Source organism: Polypterus senegalus, chromosome 13 (genome assembly GCF_016835505.1).
Source record: "Polypterus senegalus isolate Bchr_013 chromosome 13, ASM1683550v1, whole genome shotgun sequence".
NCBI lineage: Eukaryota > Metazoa > Chordata > Cladistia > Polypteriformes > Polypteridae > Polypterus > Polypterus senegalus.
In genome coordinates this window covers 107,254,465-107,273,182 of record NC_053166.1, presented here as the reverse complement: position 1 = coordinate 107,273,182, position 18,718 = coordinate 107,254,465, and the positions used below count along the sequence as shown (strand labels likewise).

General features: G+C 38.8%; 1 protein-coding gene across 2 annotated transcripts in view; it reads right to left on the bottom strand.

The window, feature by feature from the left end:
- Positions 1–18,718, bottom strand: part of ppp1r12c (protein phosphatase 1, regulatory subunit 12C) — a 252,081-nt gene that overhangs the window by 91,151 nt on the left and 142,212 nt on the right. Inside the window, exons 10-14 of one of the 2 annotated variants that reach the window (XM_039773835.1) lie at positions 12,007–12,092; positions 11,699–11,803; positions 9,884–9,977; positions 9,655–9,765; positions 788–878 (exon numbers count right to left, since the gene is read on the bottom strand). In XM_039773835.1, coding sequence (XP_039629769.1) covers positions 788–878; positions 9,655–9,765; positions 9,884–9,977; positions 11,699–11,803; positions 12,007–12,092 — 487 coding nt within the window. The remainder of the gene's footprint in view (positions 1–787; positions 879–9,654; positions 9,766–9,883; positions 9,978–11,698; positions 11,804–12,006; positions 12,093–18,718) is intronic. The other variant, XM_039773836.1, reaches the window with a different exon arrangement.

Genomic DNA, 18,718 nt, shown 5'->3' with positions numbered 1-18,718 from the left:
AAAGCAAAATACACACAACAGGCTGGAGTTATTTTTAGTTTATGTACATTATGGAATTAATTTAGTAACAGATATGTGCATGCTTTCTGAGTGAAATAATGTTAATCGACCAAATGATGTATAATTGTTTAACTCGTATGGTTACATGTTCGTAAGAAGAGATGAAAAGATAACGAGATGGGTCACTTTTAAACAGCGTTCTGCAAAGCCCTGATAAATGAATGGAGGTTTCTCATTCATTTTCTGAATGCAATTAGCATTTCTACAGATGCCCATTTGTCCAAGCATCTGTCCATTTTCTAACCAGTGTATACAGCTCAAGATCATGCTGGGGTGCAACTTGCACACATCCACTGTTACGTATATAGGACTGTGGAGGACTGTCAACACATGGCAACAAATATAGCATGTATGCATACAGCATGCAACATGTAGCATGTAAACACTGATGCAACATTCAAAAGAAGTGGGTATTTGGCTTTTAAAGGTATTTGCATAAGCTCCAGCTACTAGCATCCAATAAATGAAGATGAATGAATGATACATAGTCTTTTTTGTTCAATAGTCAGTCATGCTAAATGCCATTTTGATTTTGTTTGAAGTGTATCTATTTTAAATAAAATAAAAAGCAATGTTTTAGAATTGTGTCTGGCTTTGCCAAATGCATTTTATAACACTAATTGGATTATGGAGGTTTAGTAACGATTAAATTAAATAAATGAATTTTAACTAATTTATATCCACACAAAGTCAACAATTACCACTTAACACTTCAGTGGCTACTCACCTCGTTCTGCTTGTGTAACAGTCACCACAGGGCTGATGCTTTGTATAGGGCGTTCAAGCTGGCTATATTGAAGAGAGTGGTCTGTATCATTCTGTTAACAAAAAATAAATCAACATTCAATAAATACTTTAATTATGATAACCCTTAATTTACTGAAGAGTAGGAGCTATTTAACTTGAGTTACAGATGAGAACTGGAAAAATGTATCCAAGTGCCACTTAGGGAGATCGTGGGACACGAAACCCTAGTCTGGAAAGGCAGAAGCAGATGAGTAATTTCGAAAATAAATGCAACTTAAGAGCAGTACACAACAAAGCTACATTGTCCATAAAGTTAGCTGTGTCAAACAGTTTTCAGCACTTTTTGAAAACTGAAAATCTTTCTAATACCACTGAAAGGGCAGGCAGGAGCAAGCAGCAAACAATAGGTCACTTCTGTTCAGATAAAGGGAAGTGTCAATGGCTGAGCATTCATTAAAGAGTATATACAGTAATCCCTTGCTATATCGCGCTTTGACTTTCGCGGCTTCACTCTATCGCGGATTTTATATGAAAGCATAATTAAATATATAACGCGGATTTTTCGCTGCTTCGCGGGTTCTGCGGACAATGTGTCTTTTTACTTCCTGTACATGCTTCCTCAGTTGGTTTGCCCAGTTGATTTCATACAAGGGACGCTATTGGCGGATGACTGAGAAGCTAACCAATCAGAGCACGCAGTTAAGTTCCTGTGTGCTGAATGCGGTATTAACCAGGAAGTCTCGTCTCGCTCATTCAGCATCAACATGTTTCGCTGTGTAAAGAGTTGTGCTCATTTGTGTTTATCTTTGTGTATAGTCAAGCCCTTCATTATGGCTCCAAAATGATCTGCTGCTGCTTCAGGGGCCGTGCCCAAACGCAAACGGAAGATGTTAACGATTGCCGAAAAGGTAAACGTTTTGGATTTGTTGAAGGCTACGATTCTTTTTATTTAAAAAGTAGGAAAGGAATATAAGATCTATGTCCTTTTAACCAGGGTGCAAAACGAGTTGTAAGTGGATGTAATAAGGCAGTAGTCTGGATGGAATCTGCTTTAGGGATTTGGATTGAAGAAGAACAACGGCAGTGCTACACAATTGCCTGAAGTGGCTCCTTTAAAGGCTGTAACGCTCTCCTTTGTTGTGCAGTAAAATTAAACTCATTGTTATCGGACAAGTCATCATGTCATTGTTGGTGAGTAACCATAATTAATTTTCTACTTACAGTACTTAGTAAATGTACATACGTTTAGTGTCACTGTACACACATTTACTGTATACTATTTTTCTTGCATTGTACGTATTTATTGCTGGTGGCCTGTCTATCGTAATGGCTGTAACATATGTGATATCGGAGACACTCAATATCTTTAAAATAATATTTATGTTTTACTGTATATAAACAGTGTGTTTATATACATAATTTCAATGAATCTTACCTAATATCTAAGAGAATACAAAGGGATTATGCTGTATAACTCTGCGGGGAATATTTATAAACAGTGTGGGAGAGTTTATAAGGGCTTAAAATATATAAAAATAACCAAACAAACATATGGTTTCTACTTTGCGGATTTTCACCTATCGCGGGGGGATCTGGAACGCAACCCCCGCGATCGAGGAGGGATTACTGTACTGCACAAACAAGATAGCTCCAGCTACAGAAGGTCTCACAGAGATTTGTTCAATACTGTATATTCCTAATGTACAGGAAGGGAATCTCCATATGAAGGTGGATATCATCCAGGCTAGTGCTGGGATAAAAGCTGTTATTACTGTCAATATTATTATAATGGCCAAGGTTTCATGACCAGTTCTTCAAGAAAAATGTATAAAGGCTAGTGCTAGGCTTAGGTGCAGAAGTAACAAGGAGGTATTCTGAGAATCTCTGGGTTTTCCATGTGCAGGTCAATTTACTATTGATCACACTGCAATATTTAATGTGCAGTTTGAGACTGATGAGATCTGCAATGCAAGTTAAATTGGGAGCATGTGCTGATTACAGTGTGTTGCCACACCTACTACATGATGAACCACCTGGATTGGGACCCGAGTGCAGCCTTGCAACAGGTGACACCTTAGTATCACACTTGAACAGTGTTTTTTTACACATTGGCTGGAGTGTTAATCCTGTCAATGTGGTATAGCGGGCCCAAGGCTACAACAAAATATGGCCAGGTTTTAAATCCATAAAGCTGTGTCACCATTGTTCTCAATTGCTTCACTGGCTTCCTGCGGCATGTGATTAAGGCTCTGCGCCCACAGAGACGTGTGTGTGTATGTATGTATATATATATATATATATATATATATATATATATATATATATATATATATATATATATATATATATATATATATATATATATATATATATATATATATATATATATATATATATATATATATATATATATATATATATATATACATACACACACACATATACATATATACATATATATAAACATGGGAATGGTTGGTGATATTAACTTTCTGTTTGTGGCACATTAGTATATGTGAGGGGGAAAACTTTTCAAGATGGGTGGTGACCATGGTGGACATTTTGAAGTCGGCCATTTTGGATCCAACTTTTGTTTTTTTCAATAGGAAGAGGGTCATGTGACACATCAAACTTATTGGGAATTTCACAAGAAAAACAATGGTGTGCTTGGTTTTAACGTAACTTTATTCTTTCATGAGTTATTTACAAGGAGTGATATTGCACATGTTGTTTGTCTCCAAGTCTTCCTTAATCCAAATCTTAATGCCAAATTTGTCAGGCATGGTTGAGATGTATTGCAAGAAAAGGCAACAGGCCTTGTTTGGAAACAGGTGCTCATCAACAGTAATATCTCAAAGCACATTTCTCAACAAAACGTTGCCAGGTATCCGAGATTGCAGCAAATCTGTTATTTTTCACACGTTCTGCACAGGTGCAACAGCCACATGATAGCCTGATAGCGGTCACAGGGGCATCATGTCTTTGATTGCCGGTACAACAAATAGTTCTGACCAGGTATCAACCACAGCTCCAACTGTGGTCAATGCTGCTCTTGTGAAATGAATGGCGATAAACGCCCCCAACTCAGAGAGGGAGAGGTAATCGAGAGAATAAAACTGAATAATAAAAAAAAGCTAACTTTTTTTTTTTACACTGGGTGTTATAGACTCAAATGTATGTTTTTATTGTGTAATAGTAATAATAATAATAATAGCTCACTGTTCAAAAAGGGGGAAGCCCGGACTCAAACCCTCACCCTCTTAATTACGAGGCAGCAGTTCTGACCACTGCACCAACCAAGCTGATACTTTGTGTCAATTAATATTGGGACTTTTTTACTTTATTACTCATTGACAACACTTGTAAATTGAATGTCCATTGTGCAGTGTTTTTTAAAAAAAAAACAAACAAACAAATCCATAAAATCAGTGAAATGTGGAGATAAAATCCGTAATAAATAAATCTGTTAAAATAGAGGTTAAAATTCGGTCTCTCTTTACCCGATCGCAGCTCACCATCTTCTGTCTCCCCGGCTCACCAATCACAGGCGTTGCCGGCAGAGCCTCTGCAGCACGAACTCCTTTCTGCCTACACCTGTCTTGGCTGCCGCCACACTGCGCAGTCAGACCGTCCGAGGTTGGCACACCTGTCTTCCTTCGCGCTTACGCAGTCACTCCTCTACCCACTTAGTCAGTGAGGCAAACAAGCCCCTAGAGCGCCTCAACCTGCACTCCCTTCCGGAGCCCCTTCTTCTTGGTGTCTGGACTTCAGCCTTCACACATTATACACTTAACGTCAGCAATTTGTCATTATTAGTATAATATGAACAAAAGTTTCTGTTTTAGTTATGTATTAATCATTTCTTGCCTCACATTTCCTGTCTTCCTAAAATTACCCAAATCGTTGTAGACATGAAACACACATGAAATGTATGTATGTATTCTAAATAACAATATAATATTTACCCTATACAATTCCAGATGCCTCACACCCAGATAAACATACCTGAGCTGGGAGAACTTTAGCTGTGTCGGTGGGGAATGGGATACCAGGCTGCTTGTTGCTTGTGCCGTTTGACACATTTACAAAACAAAGATGCTGATGAGGAGCTGCAAAGGAATTTATGGTGGCCTGGCATTACGAATTTTTTCTTAAGCTTCAGGGATTCTAGTGTTAACAGATTTTCTATAATGCAGAAAATAACTCTGATTAATTTCTATCTAAAAAACAGTTTCAATATTTCTTACAATTTCTTGCTTGCCTGTACATATTAAATTATTTCAGTTTGTTTATTGAGTCAGTTTTGTGCAACAGCAACAACGCCCTAAAGACCACCAAACACTCCCAATAGAAAAGTCAATACATAGAGTTTGGACTCTTGTGTTGCAAAACAACATACCAAAAGCACAAACAACTGCACAAACAAATAATTATAAACATAAAATTAAATCCTCATTCAGCTTCTGTGCATTATAAACACTACTATAGCTCTACTGTGCTTAACTGTGTGATAGACATGTGTCAGCTCCACAGCTGTTACCTGGAGAGGAGAAGTCATTAATTAGATTCAAGAAATATATACAAAAAAGATTTGTAAGTGATGATGTTGAGATCAGGGGCCCTGTGGAGGTCGTAACATTTGTTGCAGGATCACCTGTTCCTTTGTTTGCTGTATAGTTATTTTTTACGATTTTAGATGTGTGCTTGCAACATTTGTTATGCTGTAGAATGAAACTGTGACCTATCAGATGCCTCACTGACAGTCAAGAATATGCCTGTACTTCTGAGCAGCGCAGGGGGTCATCAATGTTTATTAAATCGCCAGCTCTGTTTAAGGAAATACAGTCACAAGCCTTCACAGTGCTTCAGTGTTCTCTAGACATTTGTTTATGTACTGTTCATCAGCCTATTCACAGAAAAAATAACCTTCAGTTACAGCTAAAAACTTTTTCATTTTGACTCATCAGCGCAGAGCATCTGCTGCCATTATTTTGCCCCCAATCCTTGTATTATTATGTATGATTGTGAAATTTGGCTTTGGAGTAATGGTTTTATGCTTGCAACTCTTCCATGGTGTGTGTACACAGGTACAAAATTGGCTAAAACACAGGAAGCAGAGTGTGATGGTGTCGAGGAACCTTATTAGAATCAGGTGAAATTAAGAGTGGTGTTCCACAGGGACATTGCTAGGGCCATTGTTTTTAATACATATAAAGTATATATACATATATAAATGATTTGGACAGGGAAATAAATAACAAGCTGGTCAAGTTTGCAGATGATACCAAGCTAGGAGGATTGGCAGATAATCTAAAACCTGTTGAATCTTTACAGAGAGACTTGGACAACATATATGCGTGGGCAGATTTGAGGCAGATGAAATTTAATGTTAGTAAATGTAAAGTATCACACTTAATAAGTTAAAATGTAAAATTTAAATGAACAATGAGAGGTCTGAAAATTGAAGGTATACCTTACAAGAAGTATTTAGGAGTTGTGTTGGACTCGTTACTATCAACTTCCAGACAGTATTCAGAAGCCATTAAGAAGGCTAAACAGAATGTTAAGTTATATAGCATGGCGTGTACAATATAGGTTGAAGAAGGTTATGCTGAAGCTTTATAACAAACTGGTAATGCCACATCTAGAGTGGAGCATGCAGTTTTGGTCTCCAGACCACAAAATGTGCAATAAAGAGAGACTAGACTGATTCTAGGACTGCAGTGTATTATGAGGAAAGATTAAAAGAGCAGAGCATGTTTATTTTAAGCAAAAGCAGATGAAGAGGTGATATGATTGAAGTGTTCAAAATTCTGAAAGGAATTAGTATAGTGGATCAAGATTGTGACTTTGAAATGAGTTTAACAAGAACACCGTTGGAAATGTGTTAACTGTAAATTTCCAAACAGTAGGACTTTTTATTCACATTAAGTGGATAGGGCTGGATGGTCTGTTCTTGTCTAAATTATCTTGGGACATTTTGCTGACATATGCTCAAAAAAGTGTAATACTGGGAAAACTTAAGGCAAAATACAACACTTAGGCATTTCTTGATCTGCAGCATCCTAGTAATCATGTTATAGATGTGTTGTCACATAATTTTAACCTGGGGTCTGTGTAACAGCCTATTCCCAAAAGATAACACTGGTTTTCAAGGAAAATAGAAATAGACCAAAAGTTACTGTCAGGTTAACTCATGTTTTCTGAGGTGTCTCAGGATTAATTTACCTGGTTAGTCTTAACGAATCTGAAATGACAGAACAAGGCTGTTCGCATGAGTACACTCTGTCCGCGTTTGCTTCTGGCTCTTCTTTCAACAAGATTATAACACTGTGTTTGGTTTAGGTATGGAATACATCAGAAGAGTAAACTAATATAAAACAAAAAAAGTTCCAGAGGTAAAATTATTTTAGTAATTTTTACAGTTAAGGTGAGAGTGCTTTTGTCTTCTATAGTCCTAAACTTCCTTGCCCAGTTCATATGCTCTGATGTTCTTAATCCTCATGTTAAAAGCTTATTTCTACTGCTTGGCTATTTTTATTGAACTTTTTATTATGTATTATTGATATACTTTGTGTAACTGCTTAAATCTTTCAATTAAATTGTTTTTAATGTACTTGTTATATAACTTTTTATTGTGTGTAAAGAAACTTGTGATATACTTTAAAAAAAAAAAATGGGCTAGGTACTGTATGGTATGATAATCTTTTTTGCTGTTAAATATTTTCTGTTATTAATGATGGCATGACCTGTAGAAGTCCATATATATGTACTTAAAATTTGGCATACTTTTTCTTTTTTCAAAACAAACTTTTTTTTTGCAAAAGCACAAACAGAAACAGGAAGGAAGCAAGTGTGTTTTTAAGAGGACCACTGTTTTTATTGATAATAACATATTATTCTCTGTTTGAGTTTATGCATTCACATTCACAAATTGTAGTACCTGAACACAATGAGTGTGTTCCTTGCAAACATTTTTGTATGTGTGGCTTGTCATTGTTTGTATGGCAGTTCTAACTCCTGAATTCTCCTGGAAACTGGCACAGCTAGAGGTGTGATTTGATGAAAGAAAAATAAAATTCTAGAAAACCTGAAATTAATCAGTTGGGATTACAAAGCAATCTCTAAAATGCTGGTACACCAGCGAACCTCTGTGAGAGCCATCATCTCTACATGAAGAAAACTTGGAAAGGTGGTAACATTGCCTGGTGGCCAAATCTACAAAATTACTCTGTGAATTCACAGGAGAACTCTAATTAACATCTAACAACCTGCAGTGCCTCCTAAAACCATTTAATGTCAGCATTCATGATTGCATTGTAAGAAAGGCACTGGGCAAAAATTGCATCCATGGGAGAGTTGCAAGAAGAAAATCACTGCTAAACAAAAGGAACATAAAGGCTTATCTAACATTTTCCAAAAATCACCTTCATTACCCCCTAAACATTTAGACTAACTTTAGGTGGACTGATGGGTCAAAGGTGGAACTTTGCCAGTTGTGTGGAAGAGCAGAGATTATGGGTGGTGACTGTGCTATCATTTGCTGAGCAGTGGAGTGGGTGGGGAATTTGAGGAGATGAGGCCACCAGAGCAAGACGGTGGAAGGAGGCTCAAGAGCAGTGACAATTGGTAAATGGGTTATGTTCCCCGGGAGCTGTGGCAACCATGTTTGGACAGCTCAGATCCAGGTATGGGATGAGGGGTGTGGTGAACTTTGTCTAAAACAAGTCAGATACAGCGGCATCCAAAGATGGGCAAGACGCAGTGCTAGCTGAATTTCATTACTTTGACAAAAAGGATTTTAACTTATTTATTTAGAATATTTATTTACAGAATACCCCAAAGACAATTTATTGGTTTTATGGGCACGGATTTTATACATTTATTTATTTAACTATTTATTGACTTGCTTATTTGCACTGTTTGCACACTCTTTTTGGCAGTTTTAATTCTCTGTTGATAATAAACTGCTGCAAATCTAATTTTAAGTCACACTTGCCTGTCTCTCTTTCCATTGGTTTGTCTAGCTCACGATTGTAGATATCTTGGTTCAAGAAGGCGCCAAGGCTGTGGGCAACTAAGTAAAGTAACAGGGGTAAACTTTTTTCAATTTTCATTTTTATTTTGGATGTTCAAACTGTACATCTATTCAAACAAATCTGAAATTCTGAAAATGAACAAAACAGCCCACTTGGTCATACCAGTGGACAAAAACAGCTAAGTTTAAGAGTAGATCACAAGAAGAATCTCCATACAAAATGTGAGCCAATGTCTGAAAAGAAAAAATAAATCTGCACTGTTATGGTTTAAGTTGTTAATCTTCAACACATCGCTGACTAAAACAGTGGAATAACTTGCACTTTGACTAAATTAACAAAATCAGTAAAACAGAAATACAGACTTGTCTACCATTTGGTAAGCTCGAATAGAATGTTGTGTGGACTTTTTGTGATGTAAATTATGCCTGCAATCCAATGTTCCCTGGTTCACTATCCATTAATGGAAACTTCAATAACATAGGAACAATAATTAACAGTAAAAAACCATGCTGGTTTTAGGTGAAAATGTCCTACATCTTGCAGCATTTATGTTATGTTTTGTATGTTATGTCTAATATTTACATTTACAATAGCTTATTAATAATAATTTAATAATAACTTAATAGCTTATTGAACTCGACCAACCAAAGAAGCAACTGTCATCGGAGATTAATAATTATGAGTGACCAGTATAAATTGTGTTATTAGACTTAATTATGACTTGCACTACTTTAACCGTAGAGTTGTGTGGTTTCTGAGCTTATAAAACTGTTAAGTAATTTGACACTTGAAGACAAAAAACTCCTACCTTATCCATGCTGCAATATCGTGAGAGTTGTACTTCAGCTGGAACTACAAGATCATTTGCCTTTCCAGTGATTGTTTTTTCAGCTTCTTTCAAGTCAGTCAAGGTTACTCCCTGTTAAGAAGAGGTTCGTGGTCATGCAGTTTATAACCTTAAAGTTACTATGGGCTATGCTGCAAGAGATTTGCAACCCATGGTTATCAAACTTAAGTTTAATTGCCCTCTTATTTACCTGCGTAGATCGCCTTGACTGCCTCATTAGCCGTGATCTTGCTTTTCTTTGTGATTCAGATTCTTCATCCCGAACAGGAGTCTGATATGACCTGCTGGGATGAAAATGCAATAGTTATAATATTAAAATAATAAAGTTTTAAATAAACTTATATATATATATATATATATATATATATACACACACACATACATACATACACACACACAGTGGAACCTCGGTTCACGACCAAAAAGCTCGCCAAACTTTTGCCTTGGTTCACAACCACACACTCGGTATACGAACAAGCCAGTTTCCCTTGCCTGCCTGAGCTGAGCTGAGAGGGAGAGAGCAAGAGAGAGCCACGTGCCTGCTGGGGAGGGGGAGATTGCTGCACGTGTTTGCCTGCCTGTCTGCAGGCAGTACGTGCAAGCTAACCATCCCCCCAATTCCACCCCTGCACAGGCAGGCTGAGAGAGAAAGAGAGAGAGAGAGAGAAAGCGAATGAGCCGCGTGCCTGCAAGAGCCCTGTTCATTGTTCTCAGTCAGACGTGCATGCGTTACCTGCACTCTCTTTGTGCTCTACAGTATTTCGTGTGCTTTTGCAATTAACTATGGCTTCTAAGCAAGTGAAGAGTGGTGAGAAGAAAGTTTTGAAGAAAATTGAAATCGAAGTAAAGAAAGAAATTACAAGAGGTGAAAAAACTGTTTACCAGTTTACTCATTTACCAATCTGAGAACCCTCGTGCTTGCAAGCAGTACAATGTAAACAAAGCCAGACTGCCAGTAATGTGGAGGGCAAACACGAAGGGTTGGGTCACAAGAACTTTGTTTTTGGAATGGCTGCATGAGGCTTTCACTCCCACCAGCTAAACAGCTAAAAGCACCAGAAACCCAAGAAATCACAAGAGAGAAAACACTTCATGCCAGAACTCGACTCATGCAGGGTTAGTTTTCTTGGTGGTTTTTGTATTACGGATTATTCAAAAGTTAATTTTTCAGTTCGTAGCGTGAATTTTTGCAGTGTTACTTTTCTCCTTTTTCAAATGTTCCTTTTTTACCGCTGTGCTTAAAACTCATTTTAAAAAAAAGTGCTTACAGCGATCGGGCTGTAAGGCTATTAGCATGAACTCCTGCAATGTTTTTTGGTTGCTTGTGGTTGGTTTTTAAAGTTCAGATTTGTTCTAATGTTCCTTTTTTTCCGCTGTGCTTAAAATTCATTTTAAAAAAACTGCTGCACATGCTGCTGACAGAGGGTGGGTGGTGTGTGTGTGTGTGTGTGCTACAGAGAGAGAGCGAGCGCGTGGCAAGCAAGCGCAGAGAGAGAGAGAGAGAGAGAGAGCAAGCACGGCTGCTGACAGGGAAGGGAGGGGAAGGAGGGAGAGGGTGGGTGGTGTATGTGTGTCTGTGTATGTGTGTGTGATACAGAGAGAGAGAGAGAGAGCGCAAGCAGGCTGAGCAGGGAGCCTGGGTGTTTCGTGTCAGTGTTATTCAATGTTTTTACATTAGTTTACTATTACACTGTTCATTCTATGGTGTAATTAACTACATTTGTGCTTAATCTTTTCATATATTTACATACAGTTCGTACGGTCTGGAATGGATTAATTGTATTTACATACAATCCTATGGGGGAAACTGCTTCGGTTCACGACCAACGTTCTGGAACTAATTATGGTCATGAACCGAGGTTCCACTGTGTGTGTATGTATATATATATTTTTGCTTAAAATAATAAAAGTAAAAGAAAAGGAACGGTACAATAAACTGCAATCTGCAAATGATTAGCAGCGGGGGAACCTTTTGATAAAGGATCATTGAAAGCAAAGGACTAACTTGCGCCGCTCCATTCCGTCACTGGTGGGAGACTGAATGTTTTGGTTTGAATCTCCTGTAGACCTCTGGGTACTTGAATAAACATCACTTTTCAGTCCCTCGCAGCTAAAAATAAACATATGAAAAAAGCAAAAGCAAACTATTACTAGTCCACATGATACAAGATCAAGGCAAAATCAGATTGACTTGTTACTTCACAACTTCTATTCCAAAAGCATTTCCCTCTTACTGGTACAATTTGTGTATGTAGAAGGAGTACAGTATAATCAAGCCATTGAAGTGTTGGAGACAAAACTGCAGGTGTATACCTGTTTTCACTGTTCTGTTGACAAAATATTCTTCTGCTTGGGGTAGGCTGTACTCTTGCAGTCCTGGCTTCCTGGTTTTCCTTAATCTGAGACACAAGACAAAAATATATATAAACTGAATTTCATATACATTGTGAACTTAATTTAATGTTAATAATATAGAGTAAAGCAGAATAAGTTTAATCTATATATCTATATCTATATCTATATCTATATCTATATATATATATATATATATATATATATATATATATATATATATATATATATATATATATCTATATATATATATATATATATATATATATATATATATATATAAAAAATTCTTTTCTCCTTTGAAATGGAAATTACGTATGACCACATGAAACAGAAATTACCAGAGAACATATTTTAATACAGGAACTAATCACTTCGTTTGTGGACGACATTTTTATATTGTCTTTACGAATTGTTATTATTTGTGTGAGAGGTATTTTACTGATATTGAAAAGAAGTAAACACAAACAAGCCGATCTATCCCATAGAAGTGCGCCCCGCATCGCCCTCCACTCTGGACTTCAGCGCTGACCCGTCTGCCACATTACAAACTGCCATATTAGAAGTTTTTTTTTTTTTAACTGACAGTACTTGATAGTAGAAGAGATGAGAAAAACAGCTTTGCGTCTTTCTACTTTTTAACTGCGCCGAGCTGTAAACAATGTGAAGACGACACCACCTTCAGCGGCGAGGGGTTGTGAGAACAAAGTGGACGCTCAGAGGTGCGGAATGTTGGGTTGCTCCACTGGGTCGAGAACTTTGCAGTTTCGGGCAGCGTCCTCTCTTCTCGCACTGTTTGTGACACTTCGAGTGCCCTGTCGGCTCCTGGGAAACTGGGAAACTTTACGAATGAGTGTAATCGGTGCTTTTGAAGCAAGACTCTCTTTGTAAATTGCGCTACACGACTACTTACTGCCCTTAAGGTAAGTTCAGGTCACTAAAACCCTGTAACATTCAAGGCTGCTTTTGTGATTAATTCTTTTAAGAAGATGGAGGGTTTTGTGACGATGCGGGTTCATTCCATGCTCCCAACCATCTTTAGCCTTTGAACCCCTACAACGTCAGTAATGTTATCGATGAGTTTAGCAGTGAGGCACAACAAAGTAAGGGGATGGTGTAAAAGTGTCAAGTGCTTTTATTTAAAAACAACAAAAAAAAAAAACAAGGTGTTCAAAATAAGTGTAGTGCATTCAAAAGTCATCTATATAATAAAAGCCCAGCGCGGTGTCCGTGTCCGCGTTCCTTTTGGCTATATAGCCGCCCCGTAGAAAAGCCCCAATCTGTCCCCTCTCAGAATTCCTGCTTACGTTCTTTCCCTTTGCTTTTATTTTTCCTGTTCCCGATAATCTTTTCAAAACAAAAGTAAAGAAATAGACAGAGCGTCACATTAACGTCTTCTCCCCTCTGCCTATTAAATAATCAATAAAATGAAATAAAAAAATCACGAAAGAAACAGAAACCACAACGTACCCTTACAGGGTCCACCACGCTTCTGGCATTACAGCCAACACGTGGTGTATACAGGTTATGCGGTGTGACGCTAATTAACGCCCGTACTACAACAGATTATATTGTTCATATACTATTAACTATTTACAGGGATCAACTCTTTTGGGGAAGTTCATATAAAAAAATTACATTATAAATAACATGTGCACTTGAGTATTTCGAGCCCCGCGTCCGAGTTGGATGGTTCCCCTGGTCACCAATTCGTGTGTTTCACTATGCCCATTATGCCTTTCCATCTTCACCTACCAATGTGCACTTGGAGGAGACCTTACGGAACAATGCCGAAACGAAATGCAACTAAACCTGCTGCTGCGAGAGAGTCGCTCGCAAGAAAGGGACACTCAGCATTCACACAGATTAGCTCAACGACGCGTCTCTGTCGCACAACGAAAGGCAACTGAAACCCCTACAGAGAGACAAGACAGATTACGCCGTGATCGTGAAAGAAAGAGGCAAAAGCGTGCCAACCAGTTTCCATCCAAGGATTTTTTGCGAAAAAATATTTAGCGCTTCAAATTTTAGCTGATGGAAATGCTAATTATCGATAAAATGTTGTACATGTAGACATAATATTTTTCCGTTTAACTTTAGCGCATAAATCCCATATTGATACTTCAGATGTCACAAAAACTACATTGGAAACACTTTTTGTCAGAAAACAAGGGCTTTAACGCAAATAAATGTGTCACATGATACATTTTCATCACATGCAATAAAAACGAGAATAGCGGGGCGGTTCGCATGGTATGATGAAGAGACTCGTTATTTTTCGTGATGAGCCAATGCAGTAGCGGATAGGCTGGGTCTCCTGCTACTAAAAGGGGTACCTGAACTCCCTTCACATCAACTGTAGCCTGGCTAAATAATACAAAAACCACAAAGGTAATTTACTGTGCCAGTCAAAATATTTAATAAACCGTGTGTTTCATTATCTAAACTTTTTTTTCTTATTATTAAAAGGCAGATGTTTTAGCATATATGAGAAATTCTCTCATTATTATTAACTTTAGTTTTTTTTGATTAAACGTCGTTATTTTGTATTAATTCAAATTTCAGTTTTAATTAAAAACCTTAAGGGAAGCAGGTTACAGTACTAATTCAGTTGTTACCGCACTGAGAAGGGATGTTGAAAGGTAGGCTCACCTGTACAGATCCGATGCTGCAAACACAGCTGTATCATGGGCACTTCCAGGAGTGCCAACGCAAATGTCTCGTTTCATGCACCTGTCATCAACAAGGGCCTGGAGAACAATAGATGGCCACCCTTTGCGATTAATGTAATCGCGGTAGCCTTCCGTCGGGGGAAGAATAGGCACATGCGTGCCATCCAGTGTACCGTAAATCTGTGGCACAAGATGCACCAAGGAATTGCGGTATGCAATTTCATTGGCCTCCGCTACAGTCGGAAGTCTGATATAACGCCGCATTAATTTTTCTTTAATACAGCATATACACATCGATGGACGGTAGTTTTACTAACCCTGAAAGTTTCTCCAACTACTCTATACTCAGCGCAGGTTGCCAGCTTGTAAAGGGCGATGGCAATCTGCTTTTGGGTTGGAACCGGTGGTCGGTGACAACCTGTGATGGGCGCAACATTAGGACTGATGAATCCACACAACATCTCACACATCGGCCGTGTCATTCTAAAATGTTGCAGCCGGAGATTTTCTGTGAAGTGTCTCCCCACCACCTCCTTCCAGAAGGTCTTATTCCGTCGTCTCTCCCATACCCGTGGGTTTTGACGCACTGGGGTAATTTCTTCGAGCTCTAGGGCTATCAGACAAGCAACTGCTTCATTCTGCTGTCGTCTTCAGATATTATGTACAATTCCAATTATTTGTGAAACTGAAATAACAGTAAGCTGGCAAATTTCAAAAAACTGTCTGAATAATCTCTCCATTTCTTTGTTTCTTTCTTTAGTGGAGGGGGTGTAACATGGAAAACAAAAGGTAGATAATTTGAAACATACACAAATTATGTATGGAAACAGCTCAAGGGCAGATTTTTTTTTTCGCGATACAACAAAACTTATGCGACAGTTCGTTTTGGAGGGGAAGACGTCATCACGCACACCATTTTACCGATAAAAAGCCGTTGCGCGCGCCAAGTTGCTAGTTAAATAAATAATCCATTAAAACGAGTGTTATTGTGGAGGTTAAAATTAAATAGAACAAATCTTCTAAAAACAACAAGGTTAAAATAATGCAGGAAGCAATCCTTTAAAACAACAAAGCCCGGTGTCTTCTTTCCTGTGGCAACTCCCCTACTCCTCCCATCTGGGCTTCTCAATAGGGGACTCGCCCTACCTGCTTCTTGCCCTCTGTCCACTCTCCTGCTGGTTGGTTGCCTTACTGATCCCTGGCTCCAGTAGGCTCTACGAAGAGCGACTTGAGATTCCCCAAAGACCAAGGCTCTCACGCTGGGGACACCACGTCCCAAGCCCCGACTCCGCTGCCTTCAACGGCCTTACGCAGAGAGTCATCCGCCTTCCAGTCACTCCCATCCTTCATAAAAAAACAAACTCTGCGGGAGCGACCAAAACTACTACTCCCCGGGTGTCGGCCAAACACCCAGGCTGCCTGCGAGCCTTCACTCGCTCGTTCTCCCGCACCAGCTTTCTCTCTCTCCCCACTGCTTCCTGCTTTTTCCTCCTGCAACCTCCCGTCCTTTCTTTCTTTCCTTTCCCTTCCCCTCTATCCAACTCGTACTTTTATTTATCAAGAGGCAATGGCAGCTGTGGCAAATCAACGGCCCCAGGAACAAGCACGGATGTGGACAGTTTCTCACCTGTGCACTTAGGTCAGAAACGCCCACACTGTGAATTGCCCTGACAACCGCATCAGCCACACTACCATGCCCCCTCACTAAGCCGCGAGCGCGGTGATTATTTATTTAAAAATTGACCTTTGTCGCGGCGCTGTGGACCCGCTACACCACAGGTTTACATCTAAGAAGATGTACCGACCTCTTCATGTTAAGTTTTGGACTTGGGAATTGTTTGGACCTTCTACCCGTTAAGCACGGAAAGGCAGCGTCCACATTTCTCAGAATCATTTTTCTCTTAAATTACAGGCACATAGTGCAAGGTTGTCAGGCAGAAATTTGCAGGATCGCATAGAAAATGTAATTTCTTTACCACAGCGGTCGTGTAGCACCTTTCACAAGGGATCTGCTACCGAGAGATGATCCAAATACATTTAAGCTGCTGTTAGTGCTACTTACCTGTTGTGTTATTACGCCTCTAAAATGTACTTTACCCAAAAGCACTCCAGTACTGCTCAATGTATCTTTACTTCTTACATGCTAATGTTTCACTGTTTAATAATTTATATACTACATGTTATTTTTATCCCTTGCACTCAGTGAGTGAAGCCACTGGGTAATCTGCTAGTAACAAATAAAACAATCCAGTGTTTCAAACGCATGTTGAATTTAGGGTATCATGCTGGCACAGGGGTAAACACTGCTTGCTTACAGCTCCAGGAGACAGGGTGGAAATCTCAGTTTGGACATAGTTGTATAGTTTATATGATCTCCCAATATCTGCTTGATTTTCTCCAGTTTGCAAGGCTTTCTCACCACATCTGATATGTATGTATATGTACCACATGCATATGTATGAGTGACAGTGGGTGAATGTTTGAGTATGGAGAGTGACAAACTGACTCCTGTCCAGGTTTTGACCCTGACTTGTCCCTAATACTGTTGGAATAGGCAATGTAAAGACCCTGATTTATTCTGGGCTGGTTTCAGAGATGGATGGATGTACTGTATTTAGATGTGGTCAAACATTGCAAGTGGCACTTGACTTGGTGTAGTCCTTAACCAGTTTTAAAGAGGGATGTCCACCCTGGTGTTAACTCAAGTCCTATTTCTTAAACCTGCAATTTATGAAAATGTGTAGCTGTAAGGGGTTGTATTTCCCCCACTGTGTATTTAGGTTGCTAAAATAGTCTATAGGCAGATAGAAAGCTCTGCTTGTTTTCTGAATTGCAATTCAATGTCAATGTACTGACTGTATATTTTAGACAACAGTTAATGATAGAAAACACTTAAGTAAACACTTCAGGTAGATGCTAGCTATTGTCGGATTTTGATTTTTAAATTACTATATATATATTATTACTATTAGAAGTATTATCATCTAGCAAATAAAATTAGCTACTTTGGCTGAGTTAATTACAAAAATCCTCATTAATTTCTTAGTTTGAGGTTCAAAGCACAATAGCAAGGAATCATTTAAGTTACACAGTGTGTGATGGACATGAAATAAACAAGGAATTAAAGCAAACAAAAGTTCAAATTCAGAAAGTTGCGCAGTGCCTGAGACGAAAAAGAAGTGGTCAGATATGACAGTCGTCATGAAAAGGTCACAGCCCACCCTCGGTTTAAGACAATATTACAAATGCAGACCCCATGCCAAGGGGGCAGTGAAGCTGCTGCTGTGCCTAGGACATCTTTGGGCTCTGGCTGCGCACATACACCTCTGCCTTGGAAACTGCTGGGCAACCATCTTGCTGTGTACTCACGGACCCTGTTCTGGAATCACAAAATGCAATAGTGGATGCTGTAAGAGATGTGGCCAATGAACTAAGAAATATAAGGGCTGTACGATGTGATACTGACCACTAATTAAATGAATTGGTTAAAAAATAACGGCTGAATCTGATTACCTGTTTTTACATTCTGCCAATTACATTTAAACAAAGTTGTAAAGCTGTCCAATTTGATTGATCATTTGGTGGTTCAGGGTTATCATACCACATCTCTTCAGGTACAGGCAAGCCACGATTGTGGGCCAAATTATGCAGCACGTCACAAGCATATACAATGAGACACTTTCTATGCACTACAAAGAAGCACATTAATAGAGTGGAAATGCTCTCTATTTACATAAGCAAATTTATTCTCTGAAGGCACCTTAATAGTGCAGCGTTGGTACCAAGCGCCACAACGAATAGATTGTCTGCTCTTTACATGTCTCTTTCATGTAACTCGCTATGCTTAACACTAGAATTACCAGAGTCTACGAAAAAACTCGTAGATCCGGCCCACCTTAAAACCGTTCGCACCTCTCCGCCAGTGTCCTTTGTCATGTAAATGTGCCGATAAAGACAAGCTGCAAGCAGCCGGCTCTTCCATCCCCCTACCGACTTAGAAC